Below are 23221 nucleotides of genomic sequence, written 5' to 3' on the forward strand. Positions count from 1 at the left end.
TAAACCTACACTGCACGTTCTCTATTCTGTTTATACTCTTCCTGTAATTTGATGACCAAAACTCCACACAGTATTCCAAATTTGGTGTCACCAATGCCTTATACAATTTCAACATAACATCTTGAACAAGGGCTCAGGCTTAAAACGTCAGCGACATATCTTTCTCTCTTACGGATGGTGAAAGGACCAGCTGAGTTCCTCCAGCATTTTGGTGTGTTTTTACAAAATGATTTGATGCCAACTTAGTGAGGGAGAGAAGCAGCAATAATCAAGCAAAGTTTTGTGTGAAATTGATTAAAAATTCTGACCCAACCCAATAACTGCACATTTCGTTGTTATTGACCCAGATATAGGGAGTTTTTTTCCTGTACCTGTTCAACAGGTTGTGGCCTTCTCTACATTATTGGCTAGAAGAACCATCCCATTCAAATGGAACGACTCTTGACCTCCAAAAGTGTTTCAATGGTTTTCTCATATTATGTCCTGCTTAAGTTTAGAAAAAAAAATTAAACATCATGTGAAATTTGAAGATATGTGGTGACCTTTTATGTCTTATTTTCATTTGATGTAAATGTTTCTAATGTGATTAGATGTACTCACTCTTCCATATGAGATACAGTCTAACCTTAGTCATTTTGATTCACAGTAGGAACCAAAAATTACAAAATATATTAAAACCCTCAGGATTAGCTGCTCAGATGATTTTTGTTAGTTTTTTTTAAGAGTAGGTTAGGTGTTTTTTTTAAAAGTGCTTTTTACCTATTGCAGTGGAGGGAGGAATCCGAGTTTATACGGTTTGAAGTTTTATATTAATATACACACACGCACGCACACACACAGACACATGCACACGCATACACGTACATGTGCAGGCACACGCACACGTGATACTGTATTTTCAGTTTTGTTCCCTTTCATTCATTGCATTGTATTTATTATAAAAACAATAAAAATGATTTTTTAAAAATTTTGAATTCATGTACGGTTTATACAAAAACAAAAGTTAAAAATCCTTCAGAAAGAGTAAGTGATATTTCTAATATGACCAAAAATTGCTTCCCTGCCTTAATTTATAGCTGAGGAATACACCGTCCTACTGTGACAGCCCCCTCGCTGAAGCACGGTGAGAGGTATGATAAGCAAAGGATGAAAACTTTCGCCACAAATACAGAATATGTGGCATTAACAATCAGATAATAGATCTCCTTGTAGCAAAGTATTAATGGAATCGTGTTATACAGAAAAATACTCTGTTGCCGACCATGTTGTACTGACTCTCAATTCATCCCATCATTTTTTAAAATTCTAATGCCACTTTTTATATTCATCAAATTTGTTTTGAAAACCCCAGTTAAATCTCCCTCCACCAATCTTTGAGGTGGCACAATTTAAATACTGGGACATATGAAAGGACTTACCTCCCCCCTCCTGTCAGGCAGAAGAAATTAGTTTTAAACATGCACCAACAAATTTAAGGTCAATTTCTTTTCTGCTGTTAGCAGACTGTTGAAGGGATCCTCAGTGATTATTTAATGATCTCCTGATCTCACCAACATTTTACTGCTTTAACAGGAGTTAAAGCTGGAATTGTAGCGCAATGTACAAACATGCTGGAGAAACTCAGCCAGTCACACAGTGTCTACAAGAAGTAAATGCTTGGCTTCGATGATGCCGTGTGACTGGCTGTGTTTCTCCAGCACTTTTGTGTATTGCGTTCCTGCTTTCACTGTACTTCTCTCTGGAACGCTACATCCTGCACTTTTGCTTTATATTAACACTACCTGTGGTGGTTAAGTGTGGATCAACCTGCCTGAATAGCACGCAAAACAGTTTTACCAGTGCATCTCAATAAACAATCCCACAAACTTGTAGCATGAAAAGAATTCTCACCACTGCCCACTGGTTTACGCACCCTTCCCCCAGTGAGGAGAAAAAAAACCCTCTCATCTACTCTATCAATGTATTTCAGTTGGACTGGCAAGTGAAATTATGCATTGTACCTCACTGCTGGCTCCTGACATATGCTGACAGGGAAGAATTTTAATAAATAGCTTTGCAATAGAATCCAGGAAAATCAGCCAAAGCTGCCTGGCAATGTCATCGTGTGCGTGGTGTCAAACGAATAGAAGTCTAACGTTCATTTCCGCTGAATGTTATAAATACTGTAGAAGTTGCTTTATTATTAGATGTAACATGGGTTATTGATGCCCAATTCATGATTTGTTTGCATGTAATAAGAACCTGTGGGACAAAAGAGAACGATTTTTTGCAGAGTCCAGAAAAAATTTACCTCATCTCTGTACTCAACCCAACTTACTCATTTCCCAAGGCAAAACTCTGCAGGTGTGACTCCAGAGTGCAACCATTCATGAAATGTGACAACATCCCATCAAAGTTTGTGGATGGTTCTGAAGTAGAATGCCTACCTCGCAACAACCATCGGATTTCTGAATTAAATTAATGTGGGGGATGCTTTTATTTAAATTGGATGACAGCCTAGGCTGTTAAACTGGGGGTTTGGGGGGGTGGGGGGGTGGGAGGGATGAAGGGTTGAGATGGAGGAAAGATAAAACAAATCACACAATTAAAACATTACTTTTAAAAAAGAGAAATAGCCGTCATGGATTATGGAAACAGCTTTGGCCCATTTTCCACATGCTGACCAAAATGTCCTACCCATACTCATCCTATCCATGGTATTAAGCAACGAGCAACCCCAAGCAAACATTAAAAAAAAGGGAAATAAATAGAATTAAAATTAATAAGAATTAATAAAAATGCAAATAAGAGTTTAAAATTTTTAAAAATAAATGTTCTCCGAAGTAATACCTTGGTGAAGGTGGGAGAAAACATTCAGCCAGCGGAACGCCCCCCCCTCCCCCCACCCCAGCCGTGCCCCGTCCACAGCAGCTCTTTGAAGGGCCGGCCAATGCTGCTTGAGGAATACTCTCCCTATCCCTGCCTAGTAATTGTTATATGGTTATTATGGTTATATTAGTATTAAGGTAAATCAGTAAGGCTTTATCTGTAAACTTGGGGGAGGGTGGGTTAATCTTGGTTAGCATAGCTGGGTTTGAATTTAATTTTAAATTTTGTAAGTTACGGGAGTTATCTGATTCAAGTGAACTTTACATAATTAAGGGACCCATGATTCGGAGCCGAACAGGAGCGTGGGTATGACAATGACTCTGTACACGCTGATCTTTGTGTGTTTCTTCAGGTGGTTGTTTTTCCAGACTCTTTTATGTAGTCTTCCAAAGGCGCTATTTGCCTTGGCGAGTCTGTTGTCTATCTCTTTGTCGATCCTTGCATCAGATGAAATGGTGCAACCGAGGTAGATAAACTGGTTGACTGTTTTGAGTTCTGTGTGCCTGATGGAAATGTGGGGGGGCTGGTGTCATGGTGGGGAGCTGGCTGATGGAGGACCTCAGTTTTCTTCAGGCTGACTTCCAGGCCAAACATTTTGGCAGTTTCCGCAAAACAGGAGAGCTGGCTCTGAATGGGCAACTAAAGCTTAATTGTTCAGGAATTGCCCGCAGGAAGTTCCACACATGGACTCAATGAAGGATGCACAGTGGGTCATTTAATTTAGACAGACAGCACGGTACCAGGCCATTTTTCCCCACGAGTCCATGCTTCCCAATTTACACCCAACTGACCTAAAACCCCCGGTATATTTTGACGATTTCCATGGAAGATTAGTTTATTATCACAAGTACTGAGATTACAGTGAAAAGCTGAGTTTTGTGTGCTTGTCAGCAAGGTTGGAATTTCCCTACAACCCATGTATGCACAGAAACCACAAACGACCTGCCAGGGAGGTAAATATCATCCATGTCATTGACTTCATTTGGAAAAGGTCATTGTACACATTAGACTCTGCCAGGCCCGGGAGGAGCTGGGTCCACATTCTATGGGAGGAAGTGCTAATCCTGCCACCCCCTCTGGGGAACTAGGGCAGAATTTAAATTTATAATGGTTATGAGTATCTGGCTTCAAGTTTACATTTCTAAAGGCTCGTAAAGTTCAAGCAAGGAGCATGATTGTGAGACCAACTGAGTGGATGGGATCAGAATGAAAAGGAAATCTAAAAGTTCTGGCTACTCCAGGGCATCATTGGTCAACCCACAACTACATCCTTGTGTGTTACCTCGGTTGCACCATTTCATCTGATGCAAGGATCGACAAAGAGAGGGAGGACCTGACTGGGGGGTGGGGGTGGGTTGGCGGGGAGGGGGGTGTATTGCTAAATGATTCTGAAAGGCACACAGATTTAAACAGTAAGAATCATTTCTCCATGTCAAGGCCTCGGAGACGAGTGGACATACAATCTGAAAGACTCAGCCCAGGAAGGAGGTGGAAACATGTATTCACAACATGTATTAAGATCTGACAGAGCAGATTCAGAACCAAAATCACAATTTATTGTCATGAACAAGTCACAAAATTCATTGTTTTGGGGCAGTGTCACAGTGCAAACTTTCGTATCAACCACCTTACAATAAATAGTGCACATCAAGTCAAAGTAAGGCAGTGTCTTTGGTTCATTGATCATTCAGGAATCTGATGGCAGCAGGGAAGGAGCTGACCTTGTGCCATTGAGTGCTTTGTCTTTAGGCTCCTGTACCTTTTCCTGGTGGTAGCAGTGTGAAGAGGGCATGACCTGGATGGTGGGGGTCCTTGAGGACAGAGGCTGCTTTCCTAAGACACCACATCATGCAGATGTCCTTGACGGAGTGAATTCTTGTGCCCATGATGCCGCAGGCCGAGTTAACAACCCTCTGGAGTTTTTTTCTTGTCTTGAGCATTTGTGCCTCCATACCAGGCAGTGATGCAACCAGCCAGAAGGCTCTGCACAGTACACCTGTGGAAGTTTTCGAGTCTTTGGTGACATACCGAATCTCCTCAAACACCTCACAAAGTATCTCCGCTGTCGAGCCTACTTCATGATTGCATCAACATAGAGGTTCAAAGGCAGATCCTCGGAAATGCTGACACCAAGGAATTTGAAGTTCTTGACCCTCTCCACTACTGAGCCCTCGATGAGGACTGGGTCGTGTTCCCCTGACTTCCTCCTGAAGTCCACAATCTTCTCCTTGGTTTTGCTGATGTTGAGTGCAAGGTTGTTGGACGCAACAAGCTGATCTATCTCCCTCCTGTACGCTTCCTCATTGCCGTTTGTGATTCTGCCGACAACTGTAGTGTCATCAGCGAACTTGTACATAGCATTGGAATTATGCCTGGCCACACAGTCATGGATGTATAGTGAGTAGAGCAGTGGGCTGAGCACGCATCCTTGGGGGGCCCCTGTGTTGATCGTCAGTGAGGGGGAGAAATTGTTTCCAATTCATACTGACAGTGGTCCTCTGATGAGGAAGTCAAGGATCCAGTTGCAGAGGTGGGTGCAGAGGCCCAGGGTTTGGAACTTCTTGATCAGCACTCAGGGAATTGAATTGTCACAGTATAGTGGGCCACAGACTGAGTGCTGATAAGTGGCATTAGTATCAATAAATATTTTGTGGGCAGCACACATTTCTATGCTGGTTGAGTATACCACCATACTGGGAACCAAGGGAGATCTGTTAGGTGTGTGGGAAGTGGGACAGATCTGTATAACCCTGAAGAGTACAGCTTAGGCCTTGCATCTGGTGACACTGGGCAGCATGTGGCAGGTGCCATTGATAACAATATATTCCCCCCACCCCCCTCCCCACCACTGTGAGTCTCTCAGACAGTTACCTTTTGGAAGATGCCACATATCTGGAACAAGCCTTGCCATCCCAAGCACAGTACGGGTCTCGGGCAAGACAGCAGTCAGCACATGCCTCTCCATAGACGTCACAGCGGTGAAGAGCGACTTGGGTAATGCCCAATGCAGAGGCAACATACAATTGTTGCTGTAGAGGAATAAATAAAACAAGAACTAAGACTGGATTTGAGTCAGAGCCTCTCCACACAAGTTTTAAATCAGAGCAAGTAGGGAGGCAGTTCATAAATCTCCTTTCCATTGTCCATTCACTTTATAAAATCTAAAATAATCTTATAGAATCTTAGGGATCTTATAGGACATATAAAATGATGAAAGGCATAGATAAGATGTTTCCATTGGTGGGGGAGACTAGAACTAGGGACATAACCTCAAGGGAAATAGATTTAAGGCAGCGATGAGGAGGAAACTCTTTTCCCAGAGGGTGGTGAATCTGTGGAATTCCCTGCCCATTGAACCAGTGAAGGCGACCTCAATAAATATATTTAAGACGAGGATTGGATAGATTTTTACACAGGAGGGGAATTAAGAGATTTTGGGAAAAGGCAGGTCAGTGGAGATGAGCCATCATCAGATCCTCCATGATCTTATTGAATGACAGAGCAGGCTCGATAGGCTGAATGGCCGACTCTTGCTCCTATTTCTTATGTTCTTATGTTATTATAAACCATAATAGAACATGTACATAAATTTGGCAAATGGAAAACTAATCAGATGTGTAGTAAATAACGTGAAAATGGAGGGATTCAATGGGTTGACAGGTAGAAATTTTAAAATTTTAATTTTAGAATTTAGATATACAGCACGGTAACAGGCTATTTCCTACTCCGTGCCACCCAATTACACCTAATTGACCTCCAACCCCTGTTACACTTTGAAGTGGAGGAAGCCAGAGGAAACCCATGCAGACGCAGGGAGAACGTGCAAACTCCTTACAGACAGCTCCAGATTCGAACCCAAATGCCAATCAATGTTGTGGGTTGAAACTTTTTATCAAGACCCAAATGCAAATTGTGCTGCTCTTTCTGGGCTAATGTTTGGGCATCTATTTGACTCTCTAGCATGGAGTCAGTGTTTAAGATGGGAGCTGTGCCTTAGAAATATAACATTGTGGGTTGAAGACCCCATACAGAGACTTCAATTCCCATGTTCTCATGCCGTACAGGGATTAAATAGGAAAGTGGACACCTTTTGTCAGTCTGAGAATTCCTTGGCTTGGCATTTCACCACAAATGTAGAACCCTGAAGGTGCCGCGATCCCTCTCAATATCACTGAAGAAAAGTAAGCCATTCAGATTCATCAACTTCTCCACTATTCAATAAAAATGTGGCAAAACCTCTGTTACTCTGCTTTATTTTGGCTTATCTCATTATCCCTTGGATACGATTTAAAATCCTTCAAGCTTTATTAAATGGAGCTGTAAGGTTTTGTTCCATTGTTTAAAAAGTAGAACTAATTTCTTTAATTTTACTTTTTCTTTAAACCTAAGCCTATCCCACAATTCGCAGATTTGGGAATCAACCAAGTAACAGAAGGATCCTCACCCTTTTGGAGGAGATCTTCATCGTCTTCACTTTGGTTGACACCTGAAAAATTCAATACAGGAGCTGATCAACACAGGGTAGATGCACAAAGTTTTGCACAAGCCTCCTGGAAAATGAAATTGTTCCTTTAATAATAAGTTTTAACTCTTCATGTATCCGTCACAGTTAGGAAGATAAGCAAGACTAAAGATCCTGCCTTTGGACTTTTGATCTTGGTTTTCGCCAGGAATTGGTTTTAGGAGGCACAGAGAAGGGAGAAGGTGTACTTGGATATCTTGTTCCAAAATCCCTTTGTGGCTTTGCCTTTCTTAATCTATTCTTGCCATTAGATCAACTGTATGCTCCTCCAATTCTGATCTCTTTAGCATTACTGAATTGAGTCGATCCAACACTAGTGGCTACATTTCATTTACCAAGGTCCTAAACTCTCGAATTCCATCCCAACTATTTTCAGCATCAAAATTTCAAACTCTTTTCTTCCTTAAACTGCATTTTCTTTGACTAAGATTTTGTTTCAACAATAATATCTCCTTAGTAAAAACACAAAATGCTGGAGAAAATCGGCAGGTCAAACAGTGCCCTTCATGTAGCAAAGGCAAAGTTACATAACTGACGTTTCGGGCTTGAGCCCTTCATCAAGGTACGAGAAAATGCCGGCAAATGTTCGAACAAGAGAAAAGCTTGGGGGTAGGGGATGGCAAAGCCAGGAGATGAGAGGTGGAAAAAGGAGGGAGGGGATAGCAGTAATGAGGGGGAAAAGGGATGTCTGGGTGAGTGAGGGTGTAGGGAGGGAGAACTGGAAAGACAGAAAAAGGAAAGTGGGGAAGAAAAAGCAAGCAGGTTTACTAGAAAGCAGAAAAGTCGATGTTAATGCCATCTGGCTTGGAGGATGCCCAGACAGAAAATAAGATGTTGTTCCTCCAATCTGTGGGTGGTCTGGGTGGGATAGCACACAAGGCCATGGACAAACATGTAAGTCTGGGAGTGCGACTCAGGATTGAAGTGGTTGACTCCTGGGTTGTCACTGTGGTTGCGGTTAGAGAGGAGGTGCTCAGTGAAGCAATCTCCCAATCTGCCACTGGTCTCTCTGATGTAGAGAAGGCCACAAAGGAAGCTCAAGATGCAGTAAATCAGTCCTGCAGATACTCAAGTAAAGTGTTGCTTCACTTCAAAGGACTGTTTGGGGTCCCATAATGTGGTGAGGGAGGAGGTGTGGGCGCAAGTGCTGAACCTCCTGCAGGCACAGGGGAAGGTGCTGGGGATGCGATGGGTGGGAAGGGACGAGAGCACGAAGGAATCATGGAGGGAGTGGTCCCTGCAGGTGATGGGAATGGAAAATGTGTCTGGTGGTGGGATCCTATAGTAAGTATCGGAAATTCAGGTGGATGATGTGTTGAATGTGAAGGCTGGTGGGGTAGTAGGTCAGGATGAGGGGGAATCTATGTTTGTTGTGTCGGGCAGAGGGGGCCAGGGCAGGTAAGTGGGAAGTGGAGGAGATGCGGGAGAGGGAAGAAGGCAGACATTTTGAAAGGTCTGGACTGGAAGACCTCATCTTGGGAACAGATGTGGAGGAGTTGGAGAAATTGAAAGAAGGGGATAGAATCCTTGCAGGGGACAGGGTGTGAGAAGGTGTAGTCCAGGTAGTGGTGGGAGTTGGAGGATTTGTAGTATATGTTGGTGGAAAGCTTGTCTTCCGAGATGGAAACAGAGAGATCAAGGAAGGGGAGAACGTTATTTTAGATGGATCAGGTGAGTTTCAGATCAGGGTGAAAGTTGGCTGTGAAGTGGATGAAGTTGACAGGCTCATCACGGGTGCATGAGGCAGCCCCAATGTAGTCATCGATATACTGGAGGAAGTGTTGAGGGGCCTTGCAGTATAGATTGCTCTACAAAGCCCATAAACAGGCAGGTGAAGCTTGGACCCATGGGGGTACCCATGGCTACTCCTTTGATTTGGAGGAATTGAGATGAGTTAAAGGAGAAATTATTTAGAGTGAGGACAAGAACTGCCAGGCAGAGGTGGGCAGTGGTGAAGGGTGATTGGTCGGGTCTTTAGTCCAGGAAGAAGCAAAGTGCTTTCAGACCTTCTGTTTGGGAGATGGAGATGTAAAGGGACTGGACATCTGTCCTGAAGATGAAGTGGTCCGGTTCAGGGAATCTCAAGTCAGTGCAGAAATGGAGGGGATGTGAAGTGTCGCGGATGTAGGTGGGATGGGATTGGACCAGGGAAGAAAAGATAAGAGTCAAAGCAAGATGAAATTAGTTCGGTGGGGCAGGAGCAAGCAGAAACAATGGGTCTGCCCTGATTTGGGGTTTGTGTATCTTGGGTAGAACCGGGCAGGGCGGGGTTGGGAGAGGATGAGGTTGGTGGCCCTTGAAGGGGAGGTGATGGTGTTAGAGGGGTCCTATGAGAGGGGTCAAAAGGAGGAGGTGCCTGAGAGCTATTGACTGACCTCGGCAAGGTAATATCTCCTTATTTTTGCTCAGCTTTTGTCAGTTGGGAAGGTAACTTTCAGGACTGAGTGTGCCACATAGTTTGACATTGCTGAATCAGACCCTGCTATTTACTTGAGAGATGTTGCCTCCAAGAAAGGATGTTCTGTTTATACCTCTCTCTCCCCATCTAATAGTCCAACTTGTGGCAAGAGAAGGAACACCATTGGCATGGCAGAAATGAATCATTTGAAACACTTTGCATCATTTTGCTACATTGAAAATGTAAGAGAAATATTGTTGATGATCTTACCGAGTCTCTGAATACTAATGTTCTCATATTACCAATGGCTTCAAGCGGCAGGAGAAGGAGCAGAATAGAACAGAATATATGTGCTCTTGAGGAACAGAAAAAGACTGCTACACTTTTCTGGAAAAGCACCGGAAAAGTGAAAGTCTGCATTTGATGGGATCAAGGAACCCAGTAAATTTACATCAATGGACATGGAAGGGAAGACATTCTAGTGGCCAGAGTTCTGTTTCACACAAAGAAAGGTTAAAAAACATAACATAACAATTACAGCACGGAAACAGGCCATTAGGCCCTCTAGTCCGCACCGAACCAAACATCCCTTTCTAATCCCACCTCCCTGCACAATGCCCATAACCCTCCATCTTCCTCTCATCCACATACCTGTCCAACCTTTTCTTAAATAATACAATTGACTCCGCCGCCACTATTTCTCCCGGAAGATCATTCCACACAGCTACCACTCTCTGAGTAAAGAAGTTCCCCCTCATGTTACCTCTAAACCTCTGCCCCTTAATTCTTAACTCATGTCCTCTTGTTTTAATCTTTCCTCCTCTTAACGGAAATAGTCTATCCACATCCACTCTGTCTATCCCTTTCATAATCTTAAATACTTCTATCAAATCCCCTCTCAACCTTCTACGCTCCAAAGAATAAAGACCCAATCTGTCCAATCTCTCCCCATACTCCAGATGCTTAAACCCAGGCAACATTCTAGTAAACCTTCTCTGCACTCTCTCCACTCTGTTTATATCCTTCCTATAATTAGGCGACCAGAACTGCACACAGAACTCCAAATTAGGCCGCACCAACGTCTTATACAATCTCAACATCACCTCCCAACTCCTATATTCCATGCAATGATTGATAAAGGCCAGCATACTAAAAGCCTTCTTCACCACCCTATTCACGTGAGTTTCTACCTTCAGGGAACGATGTACCGTCACTCCTAAATCTTTCTGCTCTTCTGTATTCCTCAATGCTCTCCCATTTACCACGTATGTCCTATTCCGATTCTTCTTACCAAAATGAAGCACCTCACACTTATCAGCATTAAATTCCATCTGCCATTTTTCAGCCCACTTTTCTAAGCAGCCCAAATCCCTCTGCAATCCTAGAAAACCTTCTTCATTATCCACTATTCCACCTATCTTAGTATCGTCTGCATATTTACTAATCCAATTCACCACCCCATCATCTAGATCATTAATGTATATAACGAACAACAATGGGCCCAATACAGATCCTTGAGGCACACCACTGGTCACCGGCCTCCAACCTGACAGACAATTATCCACTACCACTCTCTGGCCTCTCCCTTTCAGCCAATGTTCAATCCATTTGTTATCTCAAAATTTATGCTACTTACTGCTGGAGAAACTCAGTAGGTCATGCAGTATTCTTCATGTAATAAAGATATATAACTAATGTTTCGGGCCTGAGCCCTTCATCAATGTATGAGCAAAAAGCAGGCAGGTGTCTGAATAAAATGGTGGGAAGAGGGAGAGGGAGAGGAGCACAGACCCACAGGCAAGAGGTCATAGGTGGATATTGAATGGAGGGCAGAAGAGAAAAATAGCTGGGAAGTAATGGGGGAGTGGTTGGCTCACCGAATGGAGAAGGAAGGAGTTGGGGAGCTGAAGGAAAGGAGGAAAAGGTCCCATTTATTGTCAGGTAACACTACATTTAGAATGTAACAAACACAAAATTCTTTGTCTTCCGTAAGGCAGGCAGGGAGTCGCCACTTTGTCCAACGCCCCCCTCACAGAGACCTACAACACCTGGTGTTCCTAGGCAGTCTCCCCCTCCAAGTCCTGCCCAGGCTTGTGTCTCCTTAACTTCCGAGATCAGACAAGCTCAGGCGCATTTAGGGAGCCAGAGGCGTAGGGAGTGGGAGAGACAGGAGGTTGTTGGAGGTCAAGAGGCTAAGAGTTCCTTGGGACGCTGCCCTATGCTAAACCATCTTCAGGTACTTCATCAATGAGCATCCTGCTTTCATTTCACCAGAAGTAGAAATGTTTGCTGTTGATTTGCATAATGTACAATTTGATTCCACTCCAAATGAAGCAGTCTTTGCCTGGACCCAGATAACACTTAGGGAGGGGCTGAGAAACATTAAGCAACACTTTTGTTACCAAAGTGTCCTGCCAATGATCATCTCCAACAAGGGAGTATCCAAACATCTGATAAACTCTCTGAAGACCCCACTTCTTGGTAACCTCCAATATTACATTTCATGATATAAATGCTCTATTCCAGTGGTTCCCAACCTTTTCCTTCCCACTCACATCCCACTTTAAGTAATTCCTGTTCCATCGGTGCTCTGTGATTAGTCAGGGATGGCTTAAGGTGGGGTGTGGGTGGGAAGGGAAGGTTGAGGACCACTGCTCTAGATCCAATTGTGACTGAAGTATTTTGCTTGAGGAAAATGGTCATTGGGCCATTTCCTATGGAGTTCTGAGCACATAACGAATCAATGAGGGACGATTCAAACAGTGGTTCTCAACCTTTTTCTTTCCACTTACCTCCCACCTTAAGCAATCCTTCACTAATCACAGAGCATCGATGGCATAGGGAATACTTAAAGTGGTAAGTGAGTGGGAAGAAAAAGGTTGAGAACCACTGGGCCGTTCCCTTGTCCTTCTTTATTTAACCTCTTTTTCTTTTTTTTTCTTTCTCGGGGTTTTGGTGGGAGGGGAGGGAGGTGGAGGTGGGGGGGGGGGAAGAGGGAGGATCTTATATACCACATGTAAAACCTTTTTAATTCAATGAAACATAATTATCATTGTGGTTTAAAATATGTAAATAAAATAGTTTAAAAAATCTAAAAAAGCAACCCAAAATCTTCAATGTCGGGGCTATTTGATATTGGAAAAAGATTCGTGCTGACGTGTCTGGTTTCAGGTGGACAAGCATCAAATCTCAAGTTTTGGGAAAATATGTTGGGGAATTTGTAGAGTGTGGAATGTGATGCAATAGGAAGGTATTTATCAGAGATCACTGTATTTTTTAGGGGAAGTATTTGAAAGAGAGAAAGGGGTAAATTACAAACCAAATGGTTTGACTTTAGATTTCTTGACAAAAGAGAGAGGTGGCAGTCTAAATGGCCTCCGCTGTCATTGATGCTTCTAATTTGTTTTGGCTTCAAGATATCGAGAGAGCAGGAAACCTAAAACTCCAATCTTTGGAATCATAGAATAATTGATGGATTCAGCGTGGAAGGAGATTCTTTAGGCCCATTGAGCCTGTGCTGACCATCAACCACCATTACACTCATTCTACATTAATCCCATTCTCATCAGATTCTACCACTCACCCACCTATGAAGGGAAGCTACAGGGGTCAATTAACCTGCTGACCTATGTGCCTTTGGAGTGTGCAAGGAAACCAGAGTTCCTGGAGGAAACCCTAGTGGGTTTATGGGAGATCATGCAAACTCCACACAGACCGCACTGCAGGTCAGGATTGAATTCGACAAGATTATGAAACAGCCAGCACCATTTTCCCGGGCTGACAAAAGCAAACACAAGGTGAGGGGAGGGAAGTTTATAATTTTTTAAAAAAATTTAGACATATAGCACGGTAATAGGCCATTTTGGCCCATGAGTCTGTGCTGCGCGATTTACACCCTATTAACCAGTTCTGAGACAGTCCTTCCAAACACTTAAACCATTACTGAGTTGTCACTTAAATGCCATTTATCTACTTTCACTCATGTCTTGATACCCCAAACTAACTTAAATGTATCCATCTTAATCTTAAAACCGTAAGTTGATCCCAATATTCACAGGCTTTTGTGAAGTATGATCTCTATTTGGATTCCTCTGTGTGAAGCAGTCTCTTCCCCCTTTCACTCTCATTGTAAGACTGCTCCCATTTACACTCTCCATTATTGAAAACAGGCATGTAATCCTGCGATTTAGGGGAGACATCAGGAGTTGTAGGCTGAAGGGCCTGATTCATGCTGTAATGCTCTATGTTCTAATCCTCTGGCGCTGTGAGACAGCAGCTCAAGGAACTGTACCCCCATGCCCCCTGAAATATTGTTCTGCCTCTTTTATACTGCAGCAACTTTACTGTTGGGTAAGACCAAACAATTTAACAATGACCTTGAAAACTTCGACCTCTTCAAGAATCAGTTCCTCGGTCTCCATGTCATCCTTGGGCAACACGATCACTTTCTGTACTGTTCCCCGATCTGTGTGAAGAAAACAGGAAGAAGATTGAAGGGGTTGCAACGAGGGATTTCCCCTTTTTCTGGAAAATTCACTTGGGATATTATTCAGGCCGGTGGCAGATTATGGAACCCCAGGGCTGTCATGGAGAGTCAGTGAACTGGAAGTTGCAGGATAGTCACTTAAGAAAGAGAAGGTGGTTTTGATTTGCTGCAATTCAGTTGTTGCTGTCATTATGTCAGGGAAATGTGGATCTCCCAACCGAGCAACATTACGGGAACATTACTCCCCATATAGACTGCATTGGTTTAAGAAGGGAACCATCTTCTCCAGAGGAAGTAGGATGCAGAATAAAAATTATTAGTCAGTTCCTGTCCAAAAAATAAAGGGAAAAACCAATTTACTTGCAATCTACCCAAGCTGAAATCCATTGTTTAGGATAAATGTGGAATATAGTCATAGCTGTGATTTCTGAACCTTGCTTCACCTAACTTCAACGGAGTCAAGTTTTGTAAGCCGAAGACAATAGTATCATGTATATTTAGTCCAAGCTCATTTCTACTCTAGTGTGTTTTCCTGCTCTGAGGATAGGTGTCCAAGACCATCCAAATAAAATATTAGTCTTGCACATGCACTTTTAGGGGTGAATGGTTGAAGATTTTGATTTAATTTTTGTGGGAGATCAATTTCCACCCTTCATGTCAGTTTGACGCCATGCACAACTTTCGATATTTTTGGTCCGGATTCCCTCCTCCATGGAAACATTTTAATTGCAGGCATTTCTCTCTGCCACGCCCACCCTCACCTGCACTATCCGGGTAGGAAAATGTTAATTTTCTGACCTGGATCCATTACCTGTGCCAAGGAAAAGCACCTCGTATCGTCCATCTGCTGCATCCACCTGGTCCACAGTGATGGTGGTGAATTTATAATCCACGTTGGTTCTGACCACCAGAGGGCGCTTGTGTACTGGGTAGATGGCATTGTACATGGTGGGATGGTTCCTCATGAAATTGATCACTTCATCGGGGTAATCTTTCGTAGACTTCATCAAAGGTGTAAAGGTGCCTCCGGGACACTACAAGGCATGGTTGAAAGAGAAATCCCCTCAATTCAAAAGTGGCAATATTTCAGATTTGAAAGCTATCTCCTACCTCTGCCCAGCCACAGGTAGAACTCTCAGTGCCAGATCAGAGAAGGTTATGAGATCAAGTCCCGCTCTAGAAATCTGAGCACAATGTCTAGCTAAAGAATGTTCGAGGTTGTCTTCTGTGGTAGATATTGTGTCTTGGCCAATATTTATCCCTTAACCAAGGATCCCACTGCTGTCATGCAAGAGCTTGACGTATTAGTTGAAGCTATATGGGAAGTGTGGTGACTAAAATCCAAGAGCACTGCACTGGCCGTGAAGGATTATAATTGGTTATAAGGAAACCACATAAAAGGCAGTTCCTTTTGTGGTGAGCTGTTGGTGACTGCCTGCGCCTGTCTGCACTCCTGCACTGCCTACTCCAGGTGGCAACCCACTGTACCTGCAGGGAGGTAACTGGGGAGACTGGCTCCACCTACTTCCTGCCAATCACCGTCCCCATATAAAGGCTCACGCCGGCCCTTGGGCAGGGGCAGAGCCCATGGAGCCAGAAGGGATACTGAACCTTGTGTGTGTTTTAAGCTAAGTAAAGCTTGTAGAACAGCCTTTGTAGTTTGTGCTTGTTTGTTTGCACTGCAGCGCATCACATCCTTCATGTGTTAACTCTGCAGATTGAATGGGTTGTGAAGAGCCAATGAAGATACAATCTGCACCATTATTTTGTTCTCATTCCCAAGTCATATATTGATAGATAAACACAGAATAAAACTTCCAATAAAACCTAAATTCCAGCCTCATAGAGACCTGAAAGGACATATTTTGTACTGTGGAGTCACACCCACGGAACTTAGGTTATGGTTCATTTTATCTTGGAAAAGAAAGACAGACAATTTTACATTTCTATTGGCAACTTTCAGGATGTCACTGAATGCTAAATGCTTATCAGCCAATAAGGGGCTTTTCATGAAACCTGGCCACCAATTTGAACATAGCATGCTGCCATGATCGGCAATGACGACAGACGTGTCATCTGTCTTGATCATGTTGACTCAGGCAGGAGTGTTGCCAACCTGACTCTGTTTATAAGTGCATAGATTTCCTGAAATATTCAGTCACAATTTATTTTTTTTAGATGTTTCCTCTGAACAGAAGAGGCAGCTCAGCTGTTCCCGTGACTTCATTGGCAGGGGAAGCGCCAGTTATTTTTGACAAGCCCCATTGACTGGTGCTGCTTGAGAGCTATTTGCTGCAGAGTGCAACACAAATAGCTGTTCAATCCCTTAAATATCAGCAAGATGTACTTTTAAAAGAAACAGCCCTTTGGAACTCAGACAATCTGATTGCTGGCTTTAATCGTGGTGCAGGAGTGTAGGTCAGGAGTTTCTCAGAGGGGTGTGGAGGCGAAACCCTTCCTAAAGAGGAAAGATGTTGACAGTTAAAGTTAAACCCTAGAAACAGAGGGTGTGATTAAACTTCACACAGTCCTCCTTGCCAGAGGAAGTTTATCTCTGTTAAACTACCTAGAGGGAGATTAGACATCACTAAATGACCTTCGGTCGACTTAGGACAGAGAAGCGGCTCTTCCAGACCAGCGAGGAGGAAGGTATGCAGGACATGTTATGGAAACAAAAGTGGAGGAGGTTCTGAACTTCCTGAGGATCATTGGAAATGAATAGGCTGAATGAAAGAAGATCTGTAGGGAATGGATTCTTCCTCCTCAGAACTGGCAGATGGAATTGTACCTAAGGGGTGAAATGCTGTGATTATTTTGCGCGAGATCCAGAAAGCTAATCCACAACCGTTTGCACGTGCTGCTGAAGAGACAGCTCAGCCACGTTACTCACCGTGCCAGGCCTGGGATATGGGATCTTCCCAGTGTAAGGCATCCACTGGTAGTTCGGTCCCTCCTTGTGGGCGAAGGGCCCATTGAAGGTCGTGCGGATGTCGGTCATCGAGTAGACACACACAGCCGAGCCTTTGAAGACAGATCTGTCGACACAAGAAGAAATAGACCCCGGGCTGCCTGGTTAGAGAGTGGAATGACTTCAGGGTTTGAACATGAATGATAAAGATCATGAGATGACACTGGGTTAACACTGCTGCCATGACCATGAGCATGGAACCTTACACCAAAACAATAGTGCATCAATCCTGTTAAAGGAGAAGGCTCAGATTATGTTGAATTCCAGTTCACCTGGTTATCTTTCTTGGTGATTTCTATCTCCTGCAATTTCAGAACAATGTTACAGGGACTGTCGGGTTTCAATTATAAGGAGAGGTTACGTCTTTTCTCCGTGGCTGATGGGGAATCTTATGGCGATCTATAAGATGACAAATGGCATGGATAAGGTAAATAGTCTTAATTTTCCCAGGGCAGTGGAGGGCATACACTTAACATGAGAGAGGAAAGATTTCAGAAGCGCCTGGATTACATCAGCTGAGCGAGGAATACAAGGTGTGGTAGGTATGATAAATGAGCTGCCGGAGGACATGGTAGAGGCAGGTACAATTACAATGTTTAAAAGACATTGAGCCAGGTGCATGGATAGGATAGCAGGCAAATGGGATGAGTTTACATGGACAACTTGGTCAGTATGAACGAGATGGACGGAAGGGCCTGTTTTTGAGATGTAAAGCCCGACGTCTCTATGTGGCTGGGTGTATCCCAACATGAGCATGGATCAGAATGGGACCAGGCTGAATGCTTTCACCACTGCCAACAGGGAGGACGTTCAAGCCAGAAGGAATAGGACAGATTCAGCCTCAAGTCCCTGGGAGTGGTGGCACATTATTGTTAACCAGCTGAATGCTGAAATAATTCCAGTAAGATTCATAAAAGCAAAGTGGCTCTTACTTCAATCTTATGCTTTAAATAAACAGATGAAATCACAAGGTGCGACTAAGTAATTTCTTTAGGGTGGCTGCGGTTATAGGGAAATGTTTGTGGTACAAATATGCTAATTTCCTGCCTTGCAATATCAGAGTTACTTTATTCTTCTTGCCAGACCGAGTCCTATCACACCTACCCCGAGGCTGAGAACACAGCGTAGATGATTGGGTTCTTTGCGTCATGGGTCTGCTGAATGAAGATGTCCTCTGGAGAGACAAAAGGGGGGGGGGGGTGGGAAATAGTGTTACTTATTTCACTGTTCTGAGCAATGGTGGGAACTTGAGTATGTGGTAAAACACTGTAATGTATCTATTAGGTGGCTGTACCTGTGCCCCCTCCCCACAGGCTCCTGTATAAAGGTTACTGTTCCACAGCCCCCTGCGACTCAGTGCAGGACAACCGAACAGTAGGGGTATGCTACGTTCTCAAGTGAATTAAAGCCTATTGGCTTCTCCACAACAGTCTCCTGAGTGACGGATGGTGCATCACAGTACATTTGGTTAAAATTTCTGAGAAAGTCCATTAAAAAGCCAAGACAAGCTGAATGTGATCTCATCCCACCTGAAGCAAGGTTAAACTTAATGTTCACACCCCGATTCCTCAAGTGAAGGAAGCTCTGATGGATTGGAAGTCACATTTAATGAGAATGGAAACGTTATTTATCATCTATAAAGGTAGCTCTCGCATGCCCACGGTGAAGTGGTAGGAAATGAACTTCGCTGCAAGATCACTGTTAATGATGGGGGGTTGTACAGGAATTGTCTGGGACTCACCACATGTTTATCCATCCTCATTTCTAATTGCCTGTCAAGTAAGGAGACCCAAGTCTGCGACCTATTACCTCACTGTCTCTTTTTTTGTGTGGGGTAGTCCATCGGAGCTCTGCTGGCAGCAATAAGTGCTTCAGGATATTTGACTACCTTTAAGAGTGTGTGTTGAGGCAGTGCTCCCTCAGCGGCCTTAGTAATCATAATGGCAGTGAAAAGCTACGATTATGCAGCACATTACTGGTGATCCTCCTGCCTTTGCACAAATTATATTTGATGAACATTCAGCCAAATGAGCAAGTCTTCGACCTTCAGCTTGGCGCATTAACAGAGAAAAGAGTATGTAGTAAAAGCACTCAACAGGATTGGGTATGTTAACCCAACTGCCCATGCCGAGGAAGCAATGTTGTTTTGTGCATTTCAGACAAGCTGAATTGAAATCATACAATGATTGAACGTGACCTAATGGTCTAGAAGAGATAGACTAGTGGTTCTCAACCTATTTTCTTTCCACTCACGAACCACTTTAAGTAATCCCTGTGTCATTGGTGCTCTGCAATTAGGAAGGGATTGCTTAAGGTAGGTTGTAAGTGGAAAGGGAAGGTTGAGAACCACTGCTTTAGACCCAAATGTCACTTTGCTTGAGAAAAATTGTCATTGGCTTGTTTCCTTTGGAGTTATGAAATGAGTCAAAAAAAAAATTAGGTACAATTAAAATTGCAGTTTTCAAACTTTTTCTTTCCACCCACACCCCAACCTTAAGCAACCCCTTACTAATCACAGAGCACCTATGGCACAGGGATTGCTTAAAGTAGTATGTGAGTGGAAAGAAAAAGGCTGAGAACCACTGAGATAGACAATACAGACTGTTAAACTATTAATGCTACGTCCTCTCGATTAGGATCATGGAGTTTGCTCAGAGTAGCTCAGAATCGGTTCAGAAACAACAGCTTCATTATATATTACCTTGAATGTACAAAGCAAGAAAATATTGATATTTCAAGTGAGGGGAGGTCATTAACGACTGGCCAGAAAGGTAGATTTTAATGAGCATTTTAAAGAATGGTTAAAAACCCAAAGAAACCGGTGACTGGTTAGCATAGCAGTTCCACAGCACTAGCGTCTGGGGTTTAATTCCAGTGCTGTCTGTAAGGAGTTTGTACATTCTCCCCGTGTCTGCGTGGGTTTCCTCCGAGTGTTCCAGTTTTCTCCCCCCGTTCAAACATGTACTGGGATTTAATCGGGTGTAATTGGACGGCATGGGCTTGTGGACCGGAAGGGCCTGTTACCGTGCCGTACATCTAAATTTAAATTTAAATCCAAGGGGAAAATCGCAGATCTTGAGGTTTGGGATCATGGATCAACTATTTTCAGACTGTGACCATCACATTCCAGATTAGACCACCTTCCACTTCAGGCTGGTAGGATTAAATTTGAAGACAGTGTAATGCATTGATCCAGGCTGTGATAATGTCAGCATGGTTAGAGACGGTTAGCAAAGTATGTGCTCAGTGACAAGGGAGTTCAAAGAAAGTGTGGACACTCAACCCTAATGACTGTGACCTAAAAGCATTAAATTAGAAGCTTATTCTTCGGTGATTTTTCCCAAGTCTGTATCTCATAATTTAGACTGTATATCTCTGGGCCTGATGAGTTTACAGGGCTGTGCAACTCTGCATCAGTCCAGAGTCTAATAAGGGGAAGAGGGAGTTCTCTTTCAATAATTTAAACAATTCAAAGACAACCCATTGCATTAAAATAAATCTCCCCTTCATGGTTTTCAGGTCTTCAGAGTCCTATAAACTAATAAAAAAACTCAGGAAACAGTCGCTGATAGGTTTATTGATTTTTACATAACAATTCTTTGTTTGAACTGCACATAACTCCCAAAACACACAGCTAATGAGTCAGGAGCATGAACTGAGCCAGAAATCTTAAAAGAAGTTGCCATGAGCCTGGTGAGAAAGCTGAGCTCATCAAGAATGGATGTGATGCAGAAGAAACCCTTCGAGTCCACAACTGCACAGAGCTGACACGGAGCACAAGAACAGCTCACTCAACTGTCCTGAGTTGGGGCTTAGTGATACAACACAGTAGAAGATCCTTCCAGCCCATGAATTCTATGCTGCCCAATTACTCCCAATTAACCTACCAACCCCATTTGAATTGGAGTGTGGGAGGGAACGGGAGCACTCGGAGAAAATCCACACCGATCATTCAAACTACTTAAAGACGGTGCTGGATGTGAACCCTGCTGCTGTAACAGCACTACATTAACACCCTTCATCTCTGTCCTTGTGGAACAATTCCATCGGCCCGCTTCTCATGCCCGAGCTCTGAAAATTATTTTTCCTCGACCGCCTTTTCAACTCCCACGTGAACTACCTCAGTGCTTTGCAGGAAGTGAAGCAACAATAACATCCCATGAGTTCCTTGCAGATTCTCCTGTCTTACCGTATGGAGTAAAATACCCATTATCTGAAATTCAAGCAACCGGCAAAAAAATTGTGGAAAATAGGTAAAAAATACAGCGCACCCCCCCACCCCCAACCCTAGCGGTTAGTTCACCAATCATGCAACATGCAATCAGAAAATTTACTTGTCCTGCATCGACTAATCCCCATAGATGTCGGATACCGGGGATTTTACTATTCAATAATTCTATTCTGCTCCCTTTACACAACTACATGAGCTAGCCCGTTAGTCTGTTCACAGAAGAACCTCTCTCACTGAATTTGGTATTTTGTGACTAATAAACTTAAATTTAATGATAAACTCCAGTAGTGAAATGGAAAGTTTCTCTCCATTGACACGCCCAAAACCAGTCATAATCTTTCACATTTTGCTTATACCACCTCTCAATGATCTTTCCTTCAACATCCCTGCAATTCTATCCCCTTATGTTATTCCCAAATAACCACTTGAAGTGAACCATTTCTTTTGATTCTGCCCAACTGCTTCATAGTTTTAAAGGATTCTGTCGAATCACCCCATCATACCCTGCGTACAAAATGCCCAAAACACCTTCAATTGTTCAGACCCTTCTTGAGATTCCTAGTGTCTCATTCCCGGCAGTATCTCAGTGGCTGTAGTCTATTGGATCAGCATCCCTTGTCAGTCGTGGAATACTTTATATCAGAAGTGTAGTCTGACTTCAGTTGACTGTAGATTCAGTTATACTCCAGCTTCCATACGCTGTGCATTCCGTTGTAAAGCAAGCTTTATTGTAATTATGGCCCTATAAACTCTTTTTTAAAAAACTTTATTTATTCATTCATAATACAGATAATAAGTAACATGTATAACAATAAACTAAACATGAACGATATATTTTATATATATAAAAGAAAAAAGAAAGAAAAAAAAAAGAACCCCCCCTTTCAGCCAACTCTCCTAAGGAGAGCCATAAAGAGAGAAAAAAAATAAAGAAAAATTAAGCATACATATTAAGATCTAAACAATGTAAATCAAAATGTAAATATTCTGAATATAACAACCACTTATTAATAAAAAAACTATAATTATTACACAAAACATATCACGTGAATCCATTATTAAGCAATATTTCATCTCATTATGCCATTTATTAATATCAATCGTATTTGTATCTTTCCACGTACTAGCATAGCCATACATTTTTTCGCTACAGATAATGCTAAATATACAAAAGCAAGTTGAAATTTATCTAATCCCAGACCTTTCAGAGGTTGCAAACTACCCAATAAAAATACTGTCGCATCTAAAGGTATTTTAATCTTATACAGGTATTCCAGAAACAATTGTACTTTCTTCCAAAAAGATTGTATATGTATACATGACCAAACCGCGTGAAAAAAAGTTCCAACAGCGTTACCACATCTAAAACACAAATCTGATTCCTGAAAACCATATTTTTTCAATTTTTCAGGTATTAAGTATAATTGATGTAAAAAATTATAATTAATCATTGCATAATGTGCATTTATCAATCTAGTTACACTATCATAACAAATATCTGGCCAATCATCCTCGGAAAAAATAAAACAAATTTCCGCTTCCCATTTACCTTTAGATCTATCCCAACCCTTTTTATCCATACCATCCTGTAATATTTGATACATAACTGAAATATATCCCTTCTCTGGTACCTTCATAAGAAAAGTCTCAAATTTAGTCATTTCAGGTAAAATCATATCTCTACCAAACACATGCTGTACCAAAGATCGAATTTGATAATAAAGAAACAAAGAATTCTTATCAATACC

The 23221-nt window shown here is 42.6% G+C and overlaps 1 protein-coding gene across 3 annotated transcripts in view; it reads right to left on the bottom strand.

Annotated features, from left to right (window-relative positions):
- LOC138763032 (semaphorin-3F-like) overlaps positions 1–23221 on the bottom strand; it is a 259869-nt gene that overhangs the window by 12196 nt on the left and 224452 nt on the right. For all 3 annotated transcript variants that reach the window (XM_069936552.1, XM_069936550.1, XM_069936553.1), the window contains 6 exons: positions 18347–18416; positions 17165–17309; positions 15086–15308; positions 14165–14253; positions 7313–7354; positions 5740–5897 (listed from right to left, as the gene is read on the bottom strand). In XM_069936552.1, coding sequence (XP_069792653.1) covers positions 5740–5897; positions 7313–7354; positions 14165–14253; positions 15086–15308; positions 17165–17309; positions 18347–18416 — 727 coding nt within the window. The remainder of the gene's footprint in view (positions 1–5739; positions 5898–7312; positions 7355–14164; positions 14254–15085; positions 15309–17164; positions 17310–18346; positions 18417–23221) is intronic.

This window comes from Narcine bancroftii, chromosome 5 (assembly GCF_036971445.1).
Source record: "Narcine bancroftii isolate sNarBan1 chromosome 5, sNarBan1.hap1, whole genome shotgun sequence".
Classification (NCBI taxonomy): Eukaryota; Metazoa; Chordata; class Chondrichthyes; order Torpediniformes; family Narcinidae; genus Narcine; species Narcine bancroftii.